This window comes from Crocodylus siamensis, chromosome 5, assembly GCF_052110815.1.
Source record: "Crocodylus siamensis isolate JL-2025a chromosome 5, ASM5211081v1, whole genome shotgun sequence".
Taxonomy (NCBI): Eukaryota; Metazoa; Chordata; order Crocodylia; family Crocodylidae; genus Crocodylus; species Crocodylus siamensis.
The window spans coordinates 216,727-242,975 of NC_143399.1; the positions used below are offsets into that span (position 1 = coordinate 216,727).

The following is a 26,249-nucleotide window of genomic DNA, read 5'->3' on the forward strand; positions in this document are numbered from 1 at the left end:
CGGGTTTGCACTCCTGGCTGTGCACTGTGGCCTCTCTGGTTTGTGTGCGTCCCAGAGTTTGGGGTCCCGCGCAGTGCAACACAGGCTGGGTGAAGTGGCCCTGCACCCTGCCAGCTCAGCGGTTTGCCCTGCAGCTGGGGAGGTCCTTCCTGTGCCCGAAGGACAGGCAGGAGACAGGCTGGAAGTGGGTCAAGGAGACCTGGGAGCTCTGTTGCTTCAAACTTCCTCCCCAGCTTGTTTACCAGACAGGCGCTTCTATTGTTCTCTCCTCTGCACCCCGCTACCCAGGCAGCCCCAGCGCTGGAGCTGGAGGAAGTGCTGGGCCTCTGCTATGGAGGGGTGAAAGTGGCCCCAGCCTCTGGGGCAGAGGGCAGGGCAGAGCAGAGCAGGGCAAGGTAGGGCTGCACCTTCAGATACCATGAATGGACTTGTGCGGGGGTCACTAAATAGAAGGGCACTTGCATACAAGGGGCAGGGGGTGCACTGCTGAGAGCAGGGAAGGAGGATTGAACAGGCCCCCAGGGACAAGCAGCAGTTAGCCCGTGGGGATCTGGGGCTATAGCAGCCAGGGGAGGAACAGGGATGAGCACAGGGAGTCTCTAGTCTGCAGGTGATTCCACTTGCTGCTTCTGCAATTTCGCATTCAAGTTCATCGGTAAAGGTCCGTTGTCTAAGACAGCCTCGCTGGGGTCAGTGATGGGTGTGCGAGGCTCAGGTGTCCGCCTTGGGCTTGTCCCTTTCTGCACCAGACACACTGTCAGCTCAGTGCCCGTTCGGCCCTTCTCGTAGGGATTGCCCTGTCTGGCCATGCAGGCAGCAAAGGGGCACTGTGAGCTGGCAAGAGCTGCAGCCTCTCTGGATGCAGCCTCATCTGTCTCCAGAGTGCCACCTGCCCTGCTTTCTCCCTGCTGCAGACTTGCCCAGCAATGCCTCCCTTGTCCCTTCCCAACCCCCCAGTGCCAGCGTCCACTGGGACAGGGTGGCGCAAAGGGGCTGCACGTCAGGTTTGCGGTGGGGTGGTGGAGCTCTGGCTGTGGGTGCCTTCTTCTGCCCTGCAGGAGCTGGGCACCCCCGAGCGTCCCCCCACACCCACCCTTTTCCAGGCTCCTGGTGGGCTCAGTGTTGGGGGTGCTGGCAGGAGCCCCTCAGGCCTTGGTTCCCTGCCACCCCCCAACTCCAGTGAGCAAGTGAGCAGGGCACCAGGTGCCCGACTCACGGGACCCTGCCAGCTATGGCCGGGGCGTGGGAGCCGCTTTGTGCGTTGACCGGCATGTGCCATCCATGGGCTCCTTGGGACAGGCTGCACAGCTCCCCCCTCCCTGCCCTGCTGCGGCTCGCTCCCTGCTCCTGGAGTCAGGGATGGATCAGAACAATGGGTGGAGAGCAGGAAACGCTGCATGGGAAACAGGATTCTGCCTCGCTGCGGCCCCTTGGCCCCCCCGACCCCAGTCCATCCCACAGTCACCGTGCAGGCACAGCTTCTCCAGCTCCAGCTGCCTCCTGGCTCGATGGGCTCATAAGAGACGGCGGCACCCCGACGCTGCAGCAGGCGGCCAGCTCCTCGCGGGCTGCGGCCATGGGTACAGCAGGGCTGGGGCAGCCCTGAGGCGTAGGGGATCCCGGACGGGCTGTGCCAGCCCTCACGGGCCAGGGACAGGAGCCAGCTCCTTGAGCAGTGCCACAGCTGAGACCAGGCCAGCTCGCTTCCTTCCAAGGGCCTCCCGCTCGTCCAGCCTCCAGCACAGCAGAGCCGTGGCGCCTGGGGAGTCCACGGAGCAGGGACGGGAAACCTCGCCCCATTTCCTCTCTACTCACCCACCCTGACCACGGCGAGGAGGAGAGATGAGCATGCCTGGAAAAGAGCGAGCGATGAGGGCCTGGCACTAAAGGAGCCAAGCAGGCAGGGGCCTCCCCCCAGCCAGCCGGTGCCACCCCCGACACTGGGCATGCCTGGACCTCTCTGACACCGGGCAGGGCCAGGCTGTGCTGCGTGGCCATGGGGCTCCAGATCTACCTCCTCCTCCTCCTCCTCCTGGGGCTGGCAGGTAATATGCTCCCATTGCAAGCTTGGGCTAAGACGGCTTTCCGGCTCCTTGGCCAACACAGGAGCCCTGGCGCAGCAGCCAGCCATGGTGGGTGGCGCCAGGAACAAGACAGAGCAGGGGTGACTCTCTACAGGGAGCTGCAGACAAGGCAGGGTTGGGGCAGGGGTGCCTGTGCCATTGTGGGGGGACCCTGAGACCTGGCTGGAGCCCAGCAGCAAGACAGGGGCAGTCTGCCCGCTCGCTGGGATGGGACGGGGCCTGGGTTCACGGGGACCATGAAGGGACCCCGAGCTCTGCGTGTGCAATCACGTGCCCAGGAGATGGTGCCAACCTGGGATGAGCCATGCATCTGGGGAGGCTGCGGTCATTCAGGAGAGGGCTGTGGTAGCCCCCCAGCCCCTGTGCTGACCCCACAGAGGGCACAGGGCAGGTGGGACCAGGCGCTGCTCTGTTCGCTCCCAAGCACAGCACACCCATGGCTTGGGGCAGGGGTCAGGAGCCCCCAGGTTCCCTGCTATGCCTGTCTGGCCATGGTCACTGACACACTCACCCCCTCTCACCACCATGCAGGTGCCATCCTGGACATCACGCTGGTGGCCAACGTGCAGAGCCCATCACACAAGGGCTTCTACCTCTCCTGCGTGATGGGCGAGCGTAACGTGAACTCCCTGCAGATCGAGCGGGACAACAAGGTCGTGATGGTGTCGTCTGGGACACGAGTCCAGAACTACCGCAACCGCAGCAGCGAGGTCCAGGCCCGAGGCTTCTCCGTAGCCAACCTGGTCGGCATCCTGTACTGCCTGGGCAAGACCCCCACCGAGCAAGCCCAGGTGATCTATGTGCACAACAGTCACAATGGTGAGTGCCTGCAGGCAGGCAGGCAGGGCAGGGGGGCAGTGCCTGTGGAGTAGGGGCCGGTGGTGCTATGCAGTGAGTGCCTGTGGGAAGGGGGCATTGGTGCTGAGGGGAGTAAAGTCAGGGCAGAGCCCCTGTGAGCTAGCCAGACCCCAGGCTCACAGCAGAACAAGGCCCAGGGGCTCTGAGGGTGGCCTTGCAAACCCCCTGGCTCTGGGCTGTGCACACCCTGGGGCCGCATGCTGCAGCGGGTGTGCTGGGTGCATACAGAAGGGCAGAGGTGGGCGCTGCCCAGGAGCCTGGACTGGAGCCCCCCGCTGTTGCACTTATAAACCAAATTTTAGACCTAGTGCTTTAAAAATTGACACAACCCTCATTTGATGAATAGCAGAAAGGCTTGCTTTAATAACTACCAATAAGCTACAAAACTAAATGACAGAAAAAGACTCTTAATATTTAATACATGAGCTATTACAGTCCTTGTATTATTTTAGCTGCAAGAGATTTTTACTCAAGCAGGCAGGAAGCGGTTCTTATCTTTACAGCTGTCACAGAGTGTGGTCTTTCACTGGTGGGCTGGGTGCAGGATGGCTTCTTGATCTTCCCTGGACTGCACACCTTGCTGGCACTTCTATTTTGCTTTTATACGGTTTAATTGTATAGCTTCAGTACCTTTTTCCTTGAAGATTAGTCAATTAAAGTCCAAACAAAACAGGGAGGAAAAGGGTGAGCATCACGTTACAATTGTTAAATTGCCTGATTCCTGTTTTTGGATTTGTCCAGGTGTGAAGACTTATGTTTCTTGCAGCTACTGACTAGCTCTGCAATTAAATGTGATGGGTCTTGACTGGCTAAATAGGATGCCTAAAGGCATCGGTTACCAGACTTGTCTTTGGATATTTGTTTAACAATGGAGCAAATTTGCAATAGGTTGTCCGGTGATGATCTATGTACAAAACTCCAGACAGACAGTGAATGAGTGAGACATTGGATGCCTGTTTTGAGAAATATGAGGATGTGTTTAGCAAGGCATGCATTTTTTTTGTCAGGTACAGGACATCTTTCCTGTATTCAATGCACCTTTTACAGATTTTGCTTGAAATACATATTTAGACTTTTGTCTTCTTTAGTTGCTAGTTCAGTTGAAATGTATTATATGTAGTGTTCTTGCCTTCGCTAGTTACACATGTGATGAGTGTGTCAGGTCTCTGCCAACACTTTTCCTTTTAAAGGAATCATCACTCTTATTTTTAGGCTCAGGTGTGGTAGAAGACTGAGGACTGTTATCATGACTGTTATTATTTTATGGCATTGGTCTGCTACTGTGTGCTGCAAGCTCCACTTTTTCTATGCCTAATGGGTTGCAACCATTAGCAGAGTTTGATTTTCTTTGTTGCAGACTTGTCACCACAACCCAGTCTTGCCCCAGCCACTGTCTTGCATTTTTGTGCAAGAGGCACTGTCCAAGCTTTCCCAGCCATCACCACCATGGTGCTCAGGGAACGTAGCGTCGTCTTGGCCTCGGCGTCCCGGTCCCAGCCAGGGTGGGTCTGGCTAGAAGCAGTGGTGGAGCCTGTTTCCTGTGGCTGCCAGGCTGTGGGGCCGAGCTGTGCCCAGAGCGCATCTTGGCCTGGCTGCCTCCAGGCAACTGGAGATGGTGTCTGCTGGGTGCTCCTGGCAGGGCTAGGAGGCTGCCCGCTGGCCCGAGACTGGGGGCTGCTGGGGCTGGAAGGGTGGCAGTACTCAGTTCAGGGTGGCCATTGTCCACCCTGTCCCTGTGCTCCCCTGCACTCAGCCGGTGACAGCGCTGTGCTCATGGGCACAGCTGCCACAAACCTGGTGGCAGCCTGGAGCCTCAGGCCTTGCAGCAAGCTGTGGGGCTGCAGGCTACACGTCCAGTGGGAACATGGTGTCCAGCTGGGAAGGCTGGTAGGGGAGATGGCATCTGTGCCAATGCAGCCTGAGCACTGGTTGCACCGTGTGAAGGTGGCTGAGAGGAGACGGAGCCCAGGATGTGAGTGCACAGCCTGCCCCAGCTGTGGACAGATGGGCTGCAGCTCTGTGGGGGGCAGTGGCCTTGGCTCCACAAGAAGTGGCATCAGCAGTGGGGTGACCCCTGGGCACAGCTTAGCCAAGTCATTGCCAGATCCCAGAGCCAGCACCTATGTGGTGTTATGGGGTGGGAGGAAATACAAGAGTCTCCCCATGAACGCCATGCCCCCAGAGGCTGGGGGGTATGGCCAGCTCCCACAGGTGACGGAAGTGCTGTCGGCAGCGGGAGTGTGGCAGTGGCAAACAGGGAGCTCCCGCAAGCAGCCACAGCGCTGTTGGCTGTGGGGTTGGACTGAAAACAAGGTGCAGGTTAAGCAGGGGCTGGTGAGCCCTGACCAGCAGTTGCCGACTACCCGCAGACACCACCAGCAGCGGCAGCCAGCAGCAATTATGGACAACCGCAGATGCCACTGGCCATGTTGGTGGCGAGGGGCTGGTGAGTGACGACCACTCGCAGACACCCCCGGTAGTGTCAGTGGTGCCTTTTTGCAGGGGGTGCACCGCCACACTCAGGGGGTGCAAGTGCACCCACATGCACTCCCTATCCGTTGCCAGTGGGTCTCCCTGCCCTGGCCTCTGGTTCCCCAGGGCTGCCCACTGTGCCCCCTGCCTCCTGCCATGTTAGCGTCCCTGCTTGGTGCTGGCAGGTGCCCCCAGCCCACATAGCTGCACTGCCCCTGGCACAGGCCAGGGCCCAAAAGGCAACGACAAGCCCAGAGTGATAAGAACAGGCAAGAAGACACGTGGTCTCGCAACTTCCTGCCTGAGAGCCTCTATGTGGGGCGTGTGATGGGAGGCCGTAGAGAGGCCTGGGTGGGCCTGGCCTGGCTTCTCTTGATGGGACGCTCATCAACATGCCAGACTTCTTCTGTTTTGACCTCAAGCTGCTTTTGTTGGGAAACTGTAGCTGAGAGTTGTAGGGAAGTGCCATGCACAAGGCAGGAGAAGGGATACTTTGCGCTGTTCCGGCTCTGGAAAGACCCTTGTCTGGAAGGCTGCATCCACAGGAACCATGAAGCAGGGTCTGGAAGTCCCTGGGTGAGGAAAGGCTGGGAAATGGGACTGAGTGATCTGATAAGTCTCCAAGTACAAACATGGTCGTCAAGCAGAGGACCAGATCAATTGTTCTCCATGACGGGGTGGGAGAGGACAAGAGATAATGGGCTTAAATTGTAACAAGGAGGTTCAGGTTGGCATTGGAGTAGGTCACCTACTCCAGAGGCTGCCAAATCCCAGCACTGGAAACTTTCAGGAGCAGGTTGGCAGGGTTTCTTAAGGTGATGTCTTGCACTGGACCAGCTGTACAGTGGGGATACAGTCATTTCACATCCAAGACGTTCTTCCTCAGACCTCTGATGACAGGCCGTCGGGCATGGGGAAGCGCGGCAGGGGAAGGGGCAGAGACTCTTGGGCAGCAGACGCAGCCAGCAGAAGACAAGAAGTGATCACTGGGAGATCACACGACAGGAGGGTCTGGCTCACTTCTTGCGTGGAAAGGGTTTAGAGGTTGGGTGAAATACGCCATGCCATAAAGCCTGATATTAGTGTTTATCCTTGGTTCTTAGTGTCCAGCTGCTATGAATTGTTGTTCCCTCATTTGCCTTTTAAAGGTATCGGGTAGATTTCCCATGAGCATGAGGTGAGAGGGGAAGTGGTTGTTCTGTGAGAAATGTACCCCTAATGGTGTGTGTGTCTGGCCTTCATATTTTTCCCGTGAGTTCATTGTGGTGCGGAGTTCCTGTTTGCTTCACCCACATAGTTGCCACGAGGGTACCTGGCATGTTGGATCTGGTATCTTTCAACTGGAAAAGGCATGTAGGAGCCAGGGCTCCTGATGGTCTCGTTATGGGGCCTGGGTCGTGGTGGCAGGGGAGACGTGCTGACAGGTTAAGCACTTCTTGCCACGGCCAGGCTGTGTCCCGCTGGATGTCTGCCGGGCAGCAGAGAGGTTGGTGCTGATGGTGAGCTGGGCAAGGCTGGGGGCTGCTTGAAAGCCAGGAGCGGAGGGCCTGGTAATATTTCTCTCCAGGTCTCATCTTTGTGGGTACGGGCTGTGGCTGTTTGTTGGGTCTTCTGATCAGTTCCCATGCGGGGGAGTGTGCGACCACCATGGGTGTGCGGTCACAGCAGCATTTCTTTCTGTCCCGTAGCAGGTTCCTGTGGGCTGTTTTGGTGGCTCTTCCAGACAGTCTCATTCTCTACTGGAGTGTCGTGGTTTATAAAGGCAGATTTTAGGCTGATCAGGCACTTTGCTGGGCGGCTTTGGCAGGTCTGATCCTGCCTGGGGCAGGGGGCTGAACCGGCGGTGGCTGCAGGAGGGCCCTGCCGGCCCCGCTGTGAGGGATCCTGCGTTGTTGCATGGCAGAGGAGAAAGGTCTGACAGCTGAGCTACTCAAAGCCCTCCGTCTCCTTGCTGTGGGCGGCAGCAGAAGGTGCCCAGAGTTGGGCTTTGGCCGGCTTGGTTGTTACAACTTCCCTGCTGGTGTCTCGTGGGTGGCCAGAGCGCGAGGAGCACCAAGCTGCGAGTGGCCGAGGTCCAGTGCCGTACCCACAGCCTCACACAGCAGCCTGTGGCCAGGGCCAGGCCAGTTCTCCAGCCTGGCTTTCAATGTCCTTAGCCACAAGGCCGTCTGGCAGGTCACTGCACACCCACAGTGGGCAGGCGCGGGGGGCTGAGAAAGCAGACCCGCGGTTGGGGAGGGCACAAGGAGCCTACTGTGCTGAGACAGCCACGGGCAGGGACTCCCTTGGGTTTGCAGCACCCAGAGGCCATGTGCACAGCGACCCTGGAGGCCCCCCCCATTCTGCAGTGTGTGATCCTTCCCCGTTCCTCACAGCCCCCCTGTTCCCGGTAAGAGCCACGCAGTCTGTGAACATCGGCGAGTCGGCCACCTTCACTGCCAAGGTCATCAAGAGGAAGAACATGGACATCATGTGGAAGAGGAACGGCAAGTGACCCCAGCACACTGCTCCCGTGGCAGGACAGGGCGCTTGGCCCCAGGGGCCTGGAGACAGGGCAGCATTTGGCTTGGGCTGGGCCCAGCCCTGGCCTCAGCCTCTGGGGTCAGAAGCAGGCACCAACCCATGGTCTCTTGGCACAGGCTCCTACTACCAGACGACACACAAGGGAGAGATGAAGGACGACCTGTTCTCCTTGACCCTCTGGGATGTGGGCATGCAGGACAATGGGGTATACAGCGCCACCTTCATTGGGGACAGCCCCCTGACCAGTGCCTTCTTCAGGCTGATTGTGCGAGGTGAGGGCCATGGGCCTGGCACTGCTCGCAGGCCTGACAGGGAGGCACATCCCCCCCATCCTTCAGTGCCTCCGGCCCCCAGGGTCGGGTGGGGGCCCAGGCTCCAGCTGTGTAGGAAGCCTCTGGGGCAAGGGAGTGGTCATGGGGGGCTCAGGGCACAGAAGATGTGCCCAAGCTCGGTGCATGCCACTCTGAGTGACCCGGGCAAGAACCTGGCCAAGGACCGGCCTGGCCATGTCCCAGCTCAGCTGCAAGCAGCCCTCAGCCCCCAGCATTGCCGGAAGCAGCACCTCCTGCATTCAGCAGTGCTGTGCCCATGGGGCCATCCTGGCATCAGTCACAAGTCCTGGAGAGGGCCTGAGTACCCCAGAGGGGCAGTGAGAGGTGCGGATGGGAGTGGGCAAGGGGCCCCGCTGTTGGTGGCAGGGAGGGTGAGGGGGTTGGGGCACGGCAGAAGCCTTCACACCGAGACACCGGAGCGGGGAGGGAGGCAGAGCCCAGGGTGAATGTGTGGGGAGACAAGACCATCTAGCCCAGGGCTGCGTCCTGCACCCGCCCCATACCCGGTGCCCCCATACAATTCGTCCCCAGGATGGGGCTTGGGGTGGGCGACCCATCATGTACCAGCGGCAGGGGGAGCATGGGGCAGCATCCCGGTGTGTGCATCGGGCACTGGTCACCCTGGGGTGCACAACAGCCCTCAGCCTCCCACTGTCTCCAGGATGCGCAGCAAGGAAGTGGGGGCCGGCCTGCGAGAAGGACTGTCCCAACTGCCTGAATGGTGGCGTCTGCCACGACCACGTTGGCGAGTGCCTCTGCCCCCCCGGCTTCATGGGCACCCGCTGCGAGAAAGGTGCGTGCCTGGCCAGCCGTCTGCACACGCGGCCCCTGCAGCCGGGGTCCCCAGGGCACGAGGGTGGGCACCCGCGCCTGTGCTCTCCCAGCTCTCTGGCATCTGGCTGGGGCTGCGGGCTGTGGTCAGGCTGGTGTCTGCTGGAGAGCTGAGACCTCCTGTGCGGGCAGCTCGCAGCACTGTCCTTACCACTTATTCTTGTCCTGGGTGATCTCTGCAGACTGAGCTGCAGCCAGGTGCCGTGCAGCTGCCATTGCTGCCACGTGGCCTCTGCCCCTGCTGGCTCTCGCCACCTTCCTGACACCCAGACGCCCGATCGCCTGGGGGGGTCAGTGCAGCCCTGCCCGCCCCCTGGCAGGGGCATCTCCAGCTCCTGTCCACCTGCCCCACTGCCGCCTGCTGCACAGCCTGCGGTGTCCACACCTGACGGGGCATTGGCCTGTGACTTCCATTCGTGCCCCCACACCCAACCCCACACCTGTAAGCAAAGGCGCAAGCACCTTCCTAGAGGTTTCTGCTCGGAGCAAAAACAAGGTGCAGATTAAGCAGGGAGGGGCACTGCCCCGAGCAGGACCCCTGGGTAGGTGAGATCAGGACAGGCCAGGGCCAGCACGAGGGTCTGGCTTGCACAGCATGGAGTTGGGACAGGCCAGCCATAGCACCCAGAAAAGAGGGCTTGGGTCCTGCTGGCCCCTGCTCAGGGCTGGCAAGGGAGGGTTGGGGCCGTGTGGAGCCCAAGGGAGCTCACGCTGGTGTGGCAGTGAGCCCTGCAGGCTGGGGCTCTGAATGCGGAGGGCAGCAAACGGCGACCTGCAGCTAGCTAACAAAATGCGCTCTTGTCTTGCAGCCTGCCGAGAGGGCCGGTTTGGCCGTAACTGCCAGGAACAATGCATCAGCAACCAGGGCTGCCGGGGCCTGAGCTTCTGCCTGCCCGACCCCTACGGCTGCTCCTGCGCGTCCGGCTGGAGCGGCCCCCAGTGCACCCTCGGTACAGCTGTGCAGACTTGTGCTCCCAACCTGCGCTGTGCCCCGACATAACCCTGGGGCCAGCTCTGCTGCTTGCAACTGGCTTCACTCCCCGTTGGCAGAGGGACTCCTCCCACCCCCCCACACCAGCCTGCCCCTGCCCTGCCCCTGCCCCTGCTGTCCAGCAGCTCTGGGGCCAGAGCCAACATACCCCCTCGACACCCCTTGGCACTGCACAGAGAGCTGGAGCAGAGCTGGGGTCCGGGCCATGCACCCCAGGGCAGACCTGTGTGGGTCCCTGCCCAGCCTGTGCTGCCCCTGGGTCAAGCAGCCCCCATCTGCGGTGGCTAGACCCACACTGTCCCAACCAGGCTTGAGCCCGCACTACCACCTGGGCTGACCCCTGCCTCTGTGCTCTCCCTGCAGCCTGCCCACTCGGACACTACGGCCCTGACTGCGCCCTGGACTGTCGCTGCCAGAACGGAGGCACCTGCAACCGCTTTAGTGGCTGCGTCTGCCCCTCGGGTTGGCATGGGCAGTACTGTGAGAAGACAGGTAAGGCCAGCCAGGCTCCAGCACCCCACACAGTGCCCCAGCAGCAGGGCCTTGGACACAGCCCATGCACAGCCATCCGGTCCCCTGGGCTGGGCAGAGCTAGCTTTGTGCTGCCTGCCCCTCCTGCATGGGAGGGAGGGAAGGAGCTGGAGGGGCTTGACCCCAGCAGCAGGCCTGGGCTCCACTGTGGGGGGACACAGCACCTCTGGGGAGTCCTGAGACCCTGGAGAAGGGTGGGCTCGAGCCCAGGCCCTGGGCGGCTGCAGAGCCTGCGGGTGCTGGCAGGTGGGGGGTGGGAAGCGAGGTAGCAGCTGGGCATGGCTCTGCATGCTGCTGTGTCTCCCCAGACCGGATCCCCCAGATCATCAACCTGGCCTCGGAGCTGGAGTTCAACCTGGGCTCGCAGCCTGTGATCAGTTGTGTCGTCACGGGGAACCCGCTGCCCGTGCGGGACAGCATCGAGCTGCGCCTGGTCGATGGGACACTGCTCAAGGTGCTACCCTGACCCCTGCCCTGCAACATGTCTGCCTCTGCCCCCACCACCCCCTGCCTGTCACCATCCCAGCTCATGCTGTGACCCCCTGCTCCCATCCTGTCCTGTCCTGACCAGCTGCACCCCTGCTGCCCATGCCAATACCCCAGGACCTGGGCCCCAGGTCCGTATGCACCCTGCGGGTCCAGCTGCCCAGGCTAGCTTGGTCCCAGAGCTCCCCTGCCCCAGCCTGGCACAGCCTGCTTCATGCTCCAGGTCCAGGAAAGGCTCCTGAGCAGGCTGCTCCTAGCTGCCCTCTTTGCCTCCCAGGCCAGCAAAGCCATCATGGTAACGAACCAGACCACCTTTGAGTTTGTGGTGCCACCGCTTACCCTGGGGGACATGGGACTGTGGGAGTGCCGGGTCTCCACCACTGGTGGCCAGGACAGCCGGCGGGTCAAGGTCCACGTCCGAGGTGAGTGGGACCAGGGCTTTCCAGGGCTGCGGGGTGCGGCACCATTGCCATGACGGTGCTGCGTCCTCGTCCTCCCGCTGGCTGTGGCATGGGCCTTGTGGCCCCCGGCAAGGGTTGTTATTGGGCAGAGCGAGTGCCGTGTGCCGCGTGCCGTGGCAAGGGCAGTGCAGGCTGCAGGCCAACCCTGGGCACCCAGAGCAGAGCGGAGGAGCCCAGGAGCAGCCGTGCTCAGCCTTGCACAGGAGGGGGCTTCCCAGCATCTGTGCTCCCAGCACCTCACGGGTGTTGGTTTCATTCACGGCACCTCCACCTTTCCCCCCCAGTGCCGCCAAAGCCGCAGGGTGCCCCCCGGCTGCTGGCCAAGCGGAGCCGGCAGCTCGTGGTGGCCCCCATGGACAGCTTCTCTGGCGATGGGCCCATCGTCTCCATGAAGGTGCTCTACAGGCGCCAGGACATCCCCTCGCCATGGTCGTCCATCGTGGGTAGGAGGGCCTAGCCCACATAGTGGGGCTGGGCAGAGCCGGAGACAGGAGCCAGGGCAGCTGTAGCGTCAGCACTGCCTGCGGCACAGCGAAGGGCACGGCCAGGCTGCTGCAGGGTGCTGGCAGCTGGGATGCCTGACGAGGAGAGCCCCAGGGCCTGAGGGCAGGAGCTGGGCTGAGCATGGGTCACACGTGTGGGGCATTTCTGCCGATCTTGCAGTGTGGGGAGGGCTGAGGGAGGGGGCGGCAGTGCCGGCCGCCTGGGGTCCAGGAGGCTGGGGGGGGAGACGCCTGCACAGGACCAGGCACCAGGGCCGTGGTCTGACAGATGCTCTGTGACCCACAGTCAACCACAGTGAAAGCATCACACTTGTGAACCTGCAGCCGGTCACCGCCTACCTCGTCCGGGTGCAGCTGAGGCGCCCGGGGCAGAACGGCGAGGGGGCCGCGGGGCCGCAGGCCATCATGGTGACAGAGTGCCAGGGTGAGTGCAGGCATGGCCCCAAGCGGGGCAGGAGAAAGCGCCGGAGCCCATCATGCCCCTTCCTGCCCTGCCACGCCCTCACCCTCACCCAAGGCCGTTTGCCTGCCTGGACTGCACAACCCCGGGGACAGGCAGTGACTCCCGGCCCCCCCCGGCGGGTTTGTCGGTCAGTCCTGGAGTAACGAGGAAGCCATGAGCGACCTGGCAGGTCGCCCCGCAGCTCAGGCTGGCGCTGTCCGTGCCCATCACACCAGGCCCTGGCAATCAGCTCCACCACCCCGAGCCCCTTCGGATGCCTGGGCAGAAATGGTGTCGGCTGCCCGCCCCGGCCATGGCCAAACCTGTCCCGTGCCATCAGTCCACTCCCTCGGCTCCCCCATGGCCCTTGGCATGTCACTGTGCCGAGCTGGGCACGCCACCCCCATGGCTTCGCGCACCCCCTCAGCGCCGGGTTCGGCTCCGCTCCGACGGGAGCAGGGGCAGCGAGGATTTCCTCCCTTCCCTGCACCCAGAGCTCCCACCGGGAAGGCCAGGGGCACAGAGGCTTTGCTGTCCCCCTCACAGAGCCCTCAGCTCAGCCTGTGATCGAGGGCTGGTCCGTGGAGGGGAAGAACACGCTGCACGTCAGCTGGAGGGTGCCCAGCAGCCACGAGCCGGCCCACGGGTTCATCGTGCGCCTCCTTGACGCTGCCGGGGCACTTGTTCAAGAGACCAACGTCAGCTCCATGTCTGTGCACTCGGCCCGCATCCCCGGCCTGGAGTTCAACCAACAGTATGGCCTGCAGGTCTTTGTCTACCACTGCACTGGCCTGGGCCCCCCCTCCGACCTGCGCAGCGTCACCATCAACAGCAAAGGTGGGTCACTTCTGCCCCTGCCGGCCAGTCCCAGCACTGCCCAGGGCATCCACGGAGCTGCTGGCAAGGGAGGGCAGGCTGGGCAGTCTCCCAGAGACCCCACAGGAGTCGCTGACCTAGGTGGGTGATGGGAATAGCCTGTGCGGTTGGGATGCAAGACTGGCCTGCGGCCCTTCTGCCTGCTCCCCCTTCCGCAGGGACCCGTGCCTGGCGCTGCAGGAGACGGAAGGGCCTGAGCACACCTGGCCAGTTGCTCAGGCCCGGAGAGGGGAGCTCGTCCCTGTCCTTTGCTGCCCGAAGCCTGGGGCTGGCTCAGCTGTCCCCTTGCACAGTGGCTGGCATGCCAGGGCCCGTATGCTGGCAGTTGTTGGCTGGCTCTGTCACTCCCTGTTTCCTTCCTTGGCTTGTTTTCTGGAAAGGAAAGTCCTGGCTTTCTGCCACCCTCCAAAGTTGTTTGACTCAGGGTGGTTCATAGATTCATAGATTATGGAGTCGGAAGGGACCCAGCAGATTGTTGTGTCCAACCCCCTGCCCCTGGCAGGAAAGAGGGCCGAGGTCAGGCGACCCCAGCCAGGTGACTGTCAAGCCTTCTCTTGAAGACCTCCGAGTTAGGTGACAGCACCACCCCTCTCGGCAGCCCGTTCCAGACTCTGGCCACCCTTACTGTGAAAAAATTCATCCTAATGTCTAACCTATATCTACTCTCTACTAGTTTGCACCCATTATTCCTAGTTACTCCCCAGGGTGCTCTGGTAAACAGCGCATCCCCAACTCCCTGCTGTTCTCCCCTAATAAACTTATAGGCGGTTCCTGCGCTGTGCCCATGTGCTGCTGGGTGCATGGGAGGGGAGGCACTGGCTCCCTCCTCGCACCTGGGCTGGGGGAGCTGGGCTGCCCAGACCCCTAAGAAGCCACCCCAGTCGAGCCCCCTGTTCCAGCTAGTATCAGCCCGTCTGAGCCAGCCCAGCCCAGGGCTCATCTCTCCTGTCATTAAAATGCCCAGGGCCCCAGAGGCTCGGCCTCACTAGGCTGTGCGCTCCAGGGCTAAACTGCCACAGAGCTGGAGGCTCTCCAGCGATCGGCCTCTAGCCCTTTGCTGCAGCATCAGCCCGTTGTCTTGTCCTGTCCCCTGGACACAAAGAGCAACTGAATTCCCCTGTTCTGTTGCTTTGGGTGTCAGGGAGTTTTGGGAGACCTGGGTGTTGGCTGCAGCCCAGGCTGGGGCTTGGACTGGGCCATGCTGGTGGTACTCTACTAGGGCCTAAACCTGAAGGGTCCTGGATAGAGGGTGTCCTTCCACTCAGGGTTAGCAGGGTCACTGCTTTGGGGATCAGAAAGGAGTTTTACCCCTGGTCAGGTTGGTGCAGACTGTGTGTGTGTGTTTCCTTCCTCTGAAGTGGGGCACGGCCTCTTTCTGGGGTCTTGAGTGCATTTTAACAGCCTTGCAGCAATGGGATCCTCCCCGCCCCATCCCCCTGCATTGCCTGGGGCAGGTCTGGGTACTCTTCGTGTCTCTGGGCAATGGGTCCAGTAGTTGTGCAGCTGGGGTGATATGTGCAGTTTTGGGAATAGGTCAGACAAGGATGTCTGGGGTGGTTTGGCTGGGGATGAGCAGGGTGTTGGACTAGATGGACTCAACCTCTGGAGACTGACTTCACCTTTATAACAATCCTTTCTGTATTTGAAGACTGTTACCAGATCTCTCTCAAACTGCTCTTCTCCCAACTAAATAACCACAGTTCTGCCAGCCTTTCCTGGCCTGTTTTCTAAACCTCTCCTCAGCAAGCGGAGGCTGAGGGAGGATTTGGTGGCTGCCTACAAACTCATTAGGGGAGATCAGCGGGGAATAGGAAGGGCCCTATTCCCCCCGGCAGTACCTGGGGTGACGAGGAACAATGGCCAGAAGCTGCTGTAGAGTAGGTTCAGGTTGGAGATTAGGAGGCTCTGTTTCACCATTAGGGTGGCCAGGATCTGGAACCGACTTCCTAGGGAAGTGGCCTTCGCTCCTACCTTGTGTAAATTGAAAAAGAGGTTGGATGAACACCTGTCTGGGGTCGTGTGATCCCGGCGCATGCTCCGGCCAGTGGCAGGGGGTCAGACTAGATAATCTATTCAGGTCCCTTCTGACCCCAATCTACTATGAAACTATGAAGCTCTTTCCAGTTTGTCCTTGTCAGTGCCCAAAACCAGACATCCTCCAGATGAGGCTTTGCCAAACAGGGTGAAAGAGCCACTAACCTGCTGCCTGCTGCTGCTCTTGGCCTGTTGCAACAACTCCCCCCCACACCTCCCAGCTCCTGTTCAGCTGCTGCCCCCCCAGTGCCCAGGTCCTGTCTGCAGCCCCCTGCCAGCCAGCCCCTCGCTCCAGACAAGCCTCTGCACCAGTCCCTGCTGAATCCAGCTGGCCAAGTTTAGATGGATTTTCCTGTTGGCCAAGGCAGTTTTGAACCTGAATCCTACACCCGAAGTGTCTGCTGTCCCAGCTTGGTGCCTGCTGCAGATCCGCTCAGTGCGCACACCACCCCATCCCATCCTCTGGGACACTCCTGGCCAGTGCTGGACCCAGGACAAACCCCTGGGGAGCCCTATTCATAACACCTCCCTCTTAGGCCTTGGGGGTGACACCAAGCCTGGTCATCATGCCCCCACCTGGCCCTTGTATCACCAAGGCCATAGCTGCTTAGCTCATTTCCCCTGTGATTCCTGTGTCAGCTCCTGGGGCTTGTGGCCGAGATAAGCGTGTCCCAAGCTCTGGGCTATGCTGGCTGCCCCCTCACCCCTTTTTTGCTCCATGTGTTCAGGGGGTTTTAAGCCTCACCCAGAGGTGCTGGGTGCTGGCTGCAGCCCAGGACAGGGATGGGGATTGGGCTGTGCCAATGCTCCTGCTAGGACAAGCCCCACAGGGTCCAGGCGAGAGGATCTTGCCTGTGTGCTCAGGCTGAGACCGATCACCATGTTTGGGGCCAGGAAAGGGATTTTACCCCCTGGTCAGCTTAGTGCAGGCTGGAGGGGTTTTGCCTTCCTCTGTAATGGAGGGGACCTCTACCTAGGATCGCTTGAGCCTCTGTGAGCAACCTTTTATAGAAGCAGGACGTTGGCTGCCGTGGTTCCCCTGCTTTCCTGGGGCAGGGTCACATGCAACATTTTGTGTTGTGTCAGGGGTGACAGTAATTTTATGAAGAGTTTAGAAGATGGTTTGTCTGCACTGGTTTGAACTGGGCCAATTCTGCCGCAAGGAGGGGCTGGACTAGACGTGACCCTGCAGGTCGCTGCCAGCCCCGCGGCTCCGTGCTTCCATGGTTGCAGCTCCTTCGCCCCATCTCTGAACAAGACTGGCGCAGGAGGCTGCAGGCTCCCTGGGGGCCTGTGCTGGCCTTGGTGTGGTCTCACGGACGGGAGCAATGCCGTCTGTCCTTGGGCACGGGAGTTCCTCCCCAGTCAGAGCAAACCCCACCAAGCCCTTGCCCTGGGGCACGTGCAGGAGACACAGCTCCCGCCTCTGCTATGCCAGGGGTGTGAGGCCGTCAGCTGCCGGGGCATCGTGCTCTGGAGGTGCCAGTCACCGTAGCCGCCGGGTCTCAGGGTCGCTTGTGTTTAAACTAGAGTGTGATTAGATGCCAGAGCCACTGCCCAAGCTGGCAGGGAGGAGTAAGTCTTAGGGAGATCCCCGGCAGGGCCGGATATAGCTGGGCATTGAGAGCAGGCAGAGCTGTAACAGCGACGCTCCAAGAAGGAGCTGAAACCTGAAATCGGGGGTCTGCAGCCGTGATGCCTCAGTGGCCAGGCAGCACATGGCAGGGCCGGCTCTCAGCAGCTTGGGTCCAGCTGGGTGTGTCCATTGGGTCTGTCCTGGAGCTGGTCTGTCCAGCAGATCCACCATAGCCTGGGCGAGACTTGAGAGGGAAGAGGAGACCTCAGGCTAGGGCTGAATCGACCGGAGCACCGTGTTACCTGCTGCAGTTCATCAGCACTGGGGGGATTTGGGATTTGGCAGGGAGACTGCACGCGTTGCGTGGCATGGGCTGGAGTGGGGCCAGACTGCAGGAGCATGTCCAAGGCTGAGAGCACGTAGAGCGAATCTGCCGTGCGGGCTCGGTCCAGGCAGGACATCCAGGAGTGCAGCATGGTGCAGGCACTGATTCACCTGCTCTGCCTAGCCCCTGTGAGGCCTTGGGCCAGGGATCCACGTGCTTGAGGAGGTGTGGTGCGATGGCAAAGGCAAGCTGCGTATGCAAGGAGGGGGCAGGAGACGGGGCCGTGGAGAGGCTGGAGGAACCGGGTGTGTTTAGTCCACGCAGTGCTAGCAGGGGGATGGACATCGCTTTCCCCCCAGTGTGAACAGGTCACAGGGACGAGGGTGCCGAGTGCTTCCACATCCATGGGTGGCAGGGTGGGAAGGGGGAAGGGATTGGCTTGAGCTGCAGCAAGCCCAACGTCAGCTGAATGTGAGGAAATGGCCTCCCGGGGCACGGCTCAGAGCCCCCTTCCCTGGAGGCAGGGCGCGTGGGGGCCCCCTCGCAAGGGTCCTCCTGCCCTTCCCTCCTCTGTGTGCTGAGGGCGTTGGCCCTGCAGCCCTGCCTTACAATGCTTCTGGGTGGGTGCAGGGGCTGGACCTGTGTCTGCGTAGGGCACGTATGCCGCATGGGGGACCCGTGTTTCCTGTGCTGAGGGGCCTGCACATCCATGTATGCATATGTTGCATCTGCACATGGCTGCGAGCCATGTGCCCTGCCTGTGCCAAGGGGCTCTTCCCTACCTGTGGGCATCTCTGAGCTCCCAGGCCCCGCCATTTGCCTGTGGCACTAACTGTCACTCGTGTCTGCCCCAGGCCCTTCTTCCCCGCGGTTGCTGCGTGCTGAGCCCGTGGCTGACAGCATGGTGCGGCTCAGCTGGCAGAGCCCCGAGTACCCCAACGGGGGCATCAGCAAATACACAGTGGAGCTGCAGCAGCTGGGAGGCTCCAGTGAGCCCCAGTGGGTTGACACAGACAGCGGTGCCGAGACCTCCAAGGTCCTTGGGGGGCTCAACGCCAGCACCGGCTACCAGTTCCGGGTCCGCGCCAACTCCCACGTGCCAGGCGAGTGGAGCCAGCTGGTGCGCGTGGAGAACCTGGGAGACGGTGAGTGGGGCCCTCAGAGACACGCGTGGGAGCTGAGCTGGGCCAGGCCAGGTCAAGCCAAGCCAAGCCAAGCCAAGTTGTGCGTGCAGTCCTGGCAGCTTGTGCCCAGACCCTTGCCCTGCTCCCTCCCCGTCCTCTGCAGAGTGCATGCCAGACGGCAGCGGTCCTATGCCCACCCTGCTGAGCCGGGACAGTCGCAGGGTTGGGTGTCCCTGCGAGCTACCTGTGAGAGCACAAGTGAGGAAGGAGAAGAGCAGGAGGCCAAGGGAAGGGGAACAAGGACCCGCCCATGTCCTAGGGGCAGCTGAGGGGTGGGAAGGATGGTGGTGGCTGGCCAAAATCGTGCACCATTAGCCCTGCTGGGTTGGCATGAGAGCGACTGGGACCACGCATCCTACACCCCCACATGTGGCTCTGAGGGGTCTGGGTCCAGCTGCAGCCAGGGCAGGAAGGGGGGCTTTTCCCAGGGCACTGGGCGGGGAGAAGGGGGCAGGATGGCAGGAGCAGAGCTGTGAGCCGAGCCTGGTCCCTGCAGGTGCCCTGAGCCCAGTGCCCAGCTTGGAGAGCCAGGGCACGCAGCCCTCGGGCATTGGCCAGCAGCTGCTCCTGGCCATCGTGGGCTCTGTGTCTGTCACCTGCATCACCATCCTCCTCGGCCTCCTCTCCCTCTTCCTCATCAAGAACTTCTTCCACCGCCGCCGCACCTTCACCTACCAGTCAGGCTCAGTGAGTGCCCTCGGCTCCGAGCAGCCCCGGTCCAGGTCATAACCTGTGACTTTGGGGTGCCTCCAGCCTCGTCTGCATGCAGCAGACATGGGGGGGCCTGGGGACAGCAGCAGTCTGCTGACCCCTGCCCCCTCGCCTGGCAGGGGGAAGAGACCATCCTGCAGTTCAACTCAGGCACGCTGACCTTGACGCGGCGGCCAAAGCCACAGCCCGAGCCCCTGAGCTACCCCATCCTGGAGTGGGAGGACATCACCTTTGAGGACATGATTGGGGAGGGCAACTTCGGGCAGGTCATCCGGGCCATGATCAAGAAGGATGGGCTGAAGATGAATGCTGCCATCAAGATGCTGAAAGGTGGGGCCAGGGGCTGTGATGGGGCCGTGCCCACTGGGGTGGGCAGTGCGGGCCAGCACGGGCTGTGCTGTACAGACTGGGCAGCTTGGAGCTGACCCTGCGGCCACTGAGACCTTCCCGATGGCTGGGCCGCATGGGGCTACACCTGCTCCACACAGCGCCCAGGCTGCACCCCGCAGCCTGGGGCAGGGCCAGGGGTAGGGGCAGGGGCTGCACTGGAGGTGCTGGGGACGCAGGCTGGGAGACCCCCGGGGCTTTGCAGCTGCCTGGCTTTCCCCACCGCCTTGCACAGAGCTCACATCTGCAGGCCAAGGGGACCTAGGGCCAGGCTGTGGCGGTGGGGGGGCAGGGGCCTGTCCGGCTGCGTATCCCACTCCTGCAGCCACTGCTGTTGGCGCAGAGTTTGCGTCGGAGAACGACCACCGGGACTTCGCAGGGGAGCTGGAGGTGCTGTGCAAGCTGGGGCACCACCCCAATATCATCAACCTGCTGGGTGCCTGCGAGAACAGAGGTGGGTGCTGCCGCGATGGGACCCCTGCCCTGCCCTGTCCTGCCCGGGCAAGTCCTGCCCCTGCCTCCTGCACCCTGGCCTGCCCGGGACCACTTCTTCCCTCTGCTTCCACCCCGTGCCCTGCCTGGGGCCCTTCCTATTAAACCTCATCCTACTGCCCCCTTCCCTGCTGGGGCCCTGCCCCCGCCACACTAACAGCACCCCCCCCAGGCTACCTGTACATCGCCATCGAGTACGCCCCGTACGGGAACCTGCTGGACTTCCTGCGGAAGAGCCGCGTGCTGGAGACTGACCCAGCCTTCGCCAAGGAGCATGGCACAGCCTCCACGCTCACCTCCCAGCAGCTTCTGCAGTTCGCCTCTGACGTGGCCAAGGGGATGCAATACCTGAGTGAGAAGCAGGTGTGGCCCTGGCCTGCTCTCTGCCTGCTGCTGCCGAGGCACTGGGCCATGCTGGGGCCAGTGGCCGTGTCCCAGCCGTGTCCCCTGTAGACCCTGGCCCATGGCCCTGGGCACCATAGCCTGGCACAGCCTGCCTCCGGGGAGTGACTGTGATGTGGCCTGCTGCCCCAGACTCCACAGCCCCCAGCTCCGCAGCGCTGAGGGGCGGCCCTGGCCGGTGCCCGGGCAGGCTTTGTTTCCCCTGGTCTGGCCCCCGTGCAGCGCAGCTGCTGGAGGCTTGAGCCCTCGCGTCCCAACTCCTTGCTGCTGCCCCAGCCCTGCTCCCAGGAGCAGCCAGTGCCCAGCGCCCAGCGCCCAGGCCAAGGGGGTGGCGTGGCCGCTGGAAGCAGGAGCTGGTGCCAGGGTGCCTGGGGCTGCGAGTACCCAGAGCACAGCCCTGAGAGCACGGGACCGGGGCTGGTCAGTGCCGCAAAGAAGGCAGCAGGGTTTGGTTTGCCCAGGGCGGCTGTGGACTCCCCAGCACTAGGGGGGGTCCAGGAAAGGCTGGATAGCCCCCGGGTGGGGATTATCGGGCGCAGTGATGCCTGTGCTCTGCCCTGGGGATCGCTCAGGTTTCTGGGTGGTGCCGGTTGCCCCGCTGCTGGCTTCCCCCTTTCTGCTCCATGTGTTGGGGTTTGAAGCCTCCTCCAGAGGCGCTGGGGCTGCCGCAGCCCAGGCTGGGGATGGGGCTGGGCTGTGCCAATGCTCCTGGCACTGACCCGCAGGGTCCTGGCGGGAGGGTCTTGCTCCTGTGCTCAGGCTCAGCCCTGTGCTGCACTGGGGCAGGAAGGGATTTCCCTCCCGCTCAGACTGGTCTGGACTTGGAAGTGGCCCTCCTCTGCAGCAGGGGCATGGCTTCTGCCCAAAATCTCTTCAGCTCATATTGACAACTTTAACAGCAGCAGGATGTTGGTGGCCAGGGCCCCCCCTGCTTTCCTGGGGGCCGAGGCAGGGGCGATGCCTGGGGCTGTGTCAGGGTGACTGTCACGTTCCTCAGAGGTCGGACATGGGGTTCGTCTGGGCTGGTTTGGATGGGGCTGATCCTGCCTCAGGGAGGGCTGCGACTAGATGTGACCCCACAGGCCTCTACCAGCTCCCCGGCTCTGGGACCCTATGACTCTGTGAGCCCTCATATGTCCCCCTGAGCCTGTTCCCCCCACTCTGGGAAGCCAGTGCAGTGCAGTGCAGTGCAGGCAAAGCCAGTGCAGCTGCGCGGTCCAGCTGCATCTCCACCCTGGAGGAGCTGCTGCAGGGCTGGGGCAGGGACGGGAGGAGAGACCTTCTGGGCCCAGGGGTGCCCCTGGGTCTGGGTGCATGCGAGGCCTGGCTCGGGCAGGGGAGGGGCATGCGGTGCCATGGCCGGGGGCTGCTGTGGCCCCAGGGGTGGCTTACTCGGGCTCGGGCTCCGTCTCAGTTCATCCACAGGGACCTGGCGGCCAGGAATGTCCTGGTGGGAGAGAACCTGGCCTCCAAGATCGCGGACTTCGGCCTGTCCCGGGGGGAGGAGGTCTACGTGAAGAAAACAATGGTGAGCACAGGGCAGGCATGTCAGTGCACTGGGCAGGCCTGCAGCTGCCCGTGCCCAGGGCATGAACCCTTCTCCCCTCGTGGAGGGTAAGTGCCTTTTTCCTGTGCCCCCCCAATGTCACCATGTGTGTGTCCCCAGGGCCGCCTGCCTGTCCGCTGGATGGCCATTGAGTCCCTCAACTACAGCGTCTACACCACCAAGAGTGACGTGTGAGTGATGCCCCCGTGGCTGTGCCCCGCATCCCCCCAAATGCCCCAGTGACGCCAGGACTGCTGGTGCCAGGAGCCCTCAGTGCCGCATCCCAGTTCCTCAGCAGTGCCCCCGCTGAGCTGCAGGGCCAGGGGAGTCGTTTCATGGGGTTAACCCCCCTCTCACGTCCCCCCTGCAGCAAAAGCAGTCCTGCCCCCAGACTTTCCCAGCTCCTGTTCCCAGCACTCGTGCCACCTCTGTCCAGCACCCCCAGCCCAGAGCTCCCTGGGCCCGGGCCCGGGCCTGCAGAGGCTTCCATTCTCCCATTGTCCCAGCAGGCGCTACGATGGGGCCTGCTGTGCTGGGCGTCACTCGGCCGTCCCAAGGAACCCAGCCCTGGCCCTGGAGAACTTGACCCCTGCTCCCAGTGGCCGTCCTCGTCCTGCGCCCAGCAGCCATCCCAGTCCCAGTGCCCCTGCTCCCACAGCATGCGCCTGCTCTGTGTCCAGGCCCTAGCACACCTATTGGTGCTACCGGGCCCTGACCAGGCTGTGGGGCTGGCCTTGCTGGCAGCCCCGCACTGGTGCCTACCGTCTCCTTCTCCTTCAGGTGGTCCTTCGGGGTCCTGCTGTGGGAAATCGTCAGCCTGGGTAGGTGCCCACCTGTGCTCGGCCCCACAGTCATCCCGTGCTCCTCATCTGGGGTCCCAGCCCTAGAGAGGTCCCCGCATGCCTGCCCCCCCAGCCAGCCCCAGGGGGTCCCTGTCCATCTGCCCCACACCGGTTCCAGCCCCGGGGGGTCTCTGCATATCTGCTCCCCACAACTCCCTCCCCCGGGGGGGAAGTTCTTGCCTCAGGCCTTGTCCTGGGGAGGGAAGGGTGGTCACCTGGGGCAGGGGGGCAGCGGGGAGCTGCTGGGCAGGGACTTGCCTACCCTGGAACAGGACTCCTGCCCAGGCCTGTGGGAGGCAGTGGCTGGCCCAGCCTTGGCCATCAGCGGGGCTGGGGGTGGAGGCAGGTCAGGCTGGTGCGGGCCTGATGGTGGTTGGCGCTGCGCAGGGGGGACGCCGTACTGTGGGATGACATGTGCTGAGCTCTACGAGAAGCTGCCACAGGGATACCGCATGGAGAAGCCACGCAACTGTGATGATGAGGTGTAAGTGCTGCAGCCCAGGTGGGGGCAGGCGCGAGCGGCTCCATCCTCCGGCTCCATGCTGGCAGCCTCGCCCCCCCAGGTGCTCATAGCCCTGACACCTGCACTGTGTGGCACCAGGATGGGGCAGGACCAGGCCATGCTGTGTGGCACTGCGATGCTGGGTGACACGGAGACAGGGCAGGGCCAGGCCACGCTGCATGGCTTTTCATGCTTACCTGCCTGTCTAGTCCTGGTGGCATGGGCTGCCACAATACCCCTGCCCAAAGCCATGGGAGGGAGAGCTGCTGGCACCCACCCTGCCACAGCCCCCTGGCACTATGGAGTCAGTGCTAGTGACCCATCCCCAGTGTCCCAGTTGTCCCCATGTAGCCCTCCCCGCACCCTGTGCCCTTCAGCTGTGACCCTGTGTGCTGCCTGCAGGTATGAGCTGATGCGACAGTGCTGGAGAGACCGTCCCTACGAGCGCCCGCCCTTCGCCCAGATCTCGCTGCAGCTCATCCGCATGCTGGAGGCCAGGAAGGTACCTGCAGAAATGCCCTTGGCCCACCCCCCCATGCTCCTGCTGGGACCGGGAGTCCTGCTGACCTTGGTGGCAGGACGCTGCAGCTGGGCTGAGTGAGCTCTGGGGCAAATGCAAGGGCAGCCCTGGCCCTGCCCCTGCCCCTGCCCAGGGTGCTGGTGGGAAGGACCCCGTAAGCCCTGGCTGTCGGGGCTCTGTGGGGTGAGGGCACAGGAGGTTGCTGCCATCTCTTGGGCAGCAGCAACAGCCCCCAGCAGCACAGGCCTCCGCCCGGGGCCCTGGCTCAGACTGGGGAAGGGGGTGCGACCTCAGGCGTGGCCTTGGTCCACTTGTGTTGGCACTCAGCACAGTCACCCAGACAGCACTCGCCACCTCCCAGGTCCTAGCCGAGGCACCTGGGGGTGCAGGCAGGGGTCCCCTGCTGCTGCTGGGGTTCAATGTTTCCCCCGGCCCGGAGCTGATCCTGTCTCCCCTCCAGGCTTATGTGAACATGTCCTTGTTTGAGAACTTCACATATGCGGGGATCGACGCCACAGCGGAGGAGGCCTGAGCTGCGCCGCACCTGCCCGGCCCTCCTGGAAATGCCACACACCGGCTGGCATGGGGCACAGGGCTCAGGGCATGACAGCCTGGCCCCGCAGGGACACGGGAAACTGGCCTGTCCCAGCGCCACTGCCTGCACACCTTCCAGCTTGCAGCACCGGCGCAGCGGGGCTGCACCTCAGCCCCTTGGCTACAGCACCCAGCAGGACTTGCGCCATCGCCCACAGTGCTTCCCAGCTGCTGCAGGTCGGAGCGGGGGCCAGCCAAAGAGCTGCCTGTCTCCTGCCCTGCCCCATGGGACTTTGCCATACCCTGGCAGGGCAGAGAACTGTGGGCTCCGGGAACCCCTGTCTTGGGAGCCAGCAGATGCTGCATCCTGGTGCCCCGTGAGGCAGAGACACAAGCTCAGGAAGAGCAGAGCCCCAGGCCCGGCATTTTCTCTGTGACTGCTCACTCTGGCCAGCTTGCAGACTGGCCCTGTGGGCCTGGACTTGCTGCTGGGCATCAGGGATGGGATAGGCATGATCTTCTACAGGGCTTGGTGCCCATGTGCTTCCCCTGGTGTGTGGGTGGGGAGCAGGACTGCCCCAGCACAGCCACATACTGCCCCACCGCTGGTGAGCCCGGCTGTCGCGGCGCCTGCTTCATGTCCAATAAACACAATGCATGGGACCAGCTGCCTTGGGGACCGGGCATAGGGCATTGGCAAGTTGTCAAGGGCCTGGGGGCCAGGTCTGACCGCTCACGTAGGTTCTTAGACAGAGTGCAGGACCTCCATCTAACCCAGAAGTGCACAGCCCCACCAGGGGAGATGCCTTGTTGGACCTGGTGCTGGCCACAGGTGACAACCTGGTGAGGGGGCTGCGGGTGCTCGACCACCCGGGCGACAGCAATCATTGCCTCCTGGGATTCACCATTCAGCGCAAGGTGGCAGAGGCCTGCAGCAAGGCAGCGGCCCTAGATTTCAGGAGGGCAGACTTCAGTGAGATAAGGAGACTAGTCAGGGATGCACTGAGGTCCCGGAGGGGAGGGGAGCCAGGTGTCCAAGAAGAGTGGTCGCTCCTTAAGGAGACGATCCTCCAAACCCAAAGGGAGGTAATCCCAACGAGAATCAAAGGGAGCAGGAGAGCACACAAGCCTCCATGGCTCACCAAAAACATCCGGGAATGTCTCCTTGCTAAAAGGGTGGTATACACCCAGTGAAAAGAAGCAGATGGAGGGGGGCAGTCAGGAAGGCCAAGGCAGAGATGGGACTGGGGCTAGCTTCCTGGATTAAGGACAATACGAAGTTCTTCTTTAAATACGTAGGGGGGCAAAAAGAAGGTCCCGGGTAATGTGGGGCCCCTGCAGGACACATTGGGAAATTTGGTCGTCACACCAGACGACAAAGCTAACATGTTTAACGATTTCTTTGCCTCCGTCTTCCTAAGTAGGGACCAGAACAGCCACCTCCCTGCAGGGCCTCCCTCGGGCCCCGAGCGAGGCACACCTGGGCCACGGGTTAGTGAGGAACTAGTTAGGGAACTTCTGGAGGGACTGGATGTATTCAAGTCAGCCGGTCCAGACGATCTCCACCCGGAGTACTCAAGGAATTGGCCGAGGTCATTGCAGGACCCCTGGCACGGCTTTAGGAGCACTCGTGGTGCTCTGGTGTGGTGTCAGAGGACTGGAAGAGGGCCAACGTGGTTCCCATCTTCAAAAAGGGGAGGAAGGAGGACCTGGGAAACTATAGGCCGGTTACCACTACCTCGATTCTGAGCAAGCTGTTTGAGAAAATTATTCTGGCACACATCCAGGAGGGGCCAGCAGGGGA

General features: G+C 62.2%; 1 protein-coding gene across 1 annotated transcript; it reads left to right on the forward strand.

Moving 5' to 3' along the window:
• The first annotated feature begins 1,462 nt into the window (after nt 1-1,462).
• Nucleotides 1,463-25,108, forward strand: TIE1 (tyrosine kinase with immunoglobulin like and EGF like domains 1). The gene is made up of 23 exons (XM_090048714.1): nt 1,463-2,045; nt 2,616-2,903; nt 7,790-7,900; nt 8,054-8,209; nt 8,931-9,062; nt 9,910-10,050; nt 10,455-10,583; nt 10,931-11,076; nt 11,386-11,530; nt 11,854-12,012; nt 12,359-12,496; nt 13,061-13,351; nt 18,180-18,470; nt 19,006-19,196; nt 19,340-19,550; nt 19,951-20,061; nt 20,272-20,462; nt 21,916-22,029; nt 22,168-22,238; nt 22,828-22,868; nt 23,277-23,373; nt 23,794-23,893; nt 24,372-25,108. Exons 1-23 carry the CDS (start codon nt 1,997-1,999, stop codon nt 24,441-24,443), a joined length of 3,375 nt encoding a protein of 1,124 aa, XP_089904840.1. The 5' UTR covers nt 1,463-1,996; the 3' UTR covers nt 24,444-25,108.
• The last annotated feature ends 1,141 nt before the right edge of the window (nt 25,109-26,249 follow it).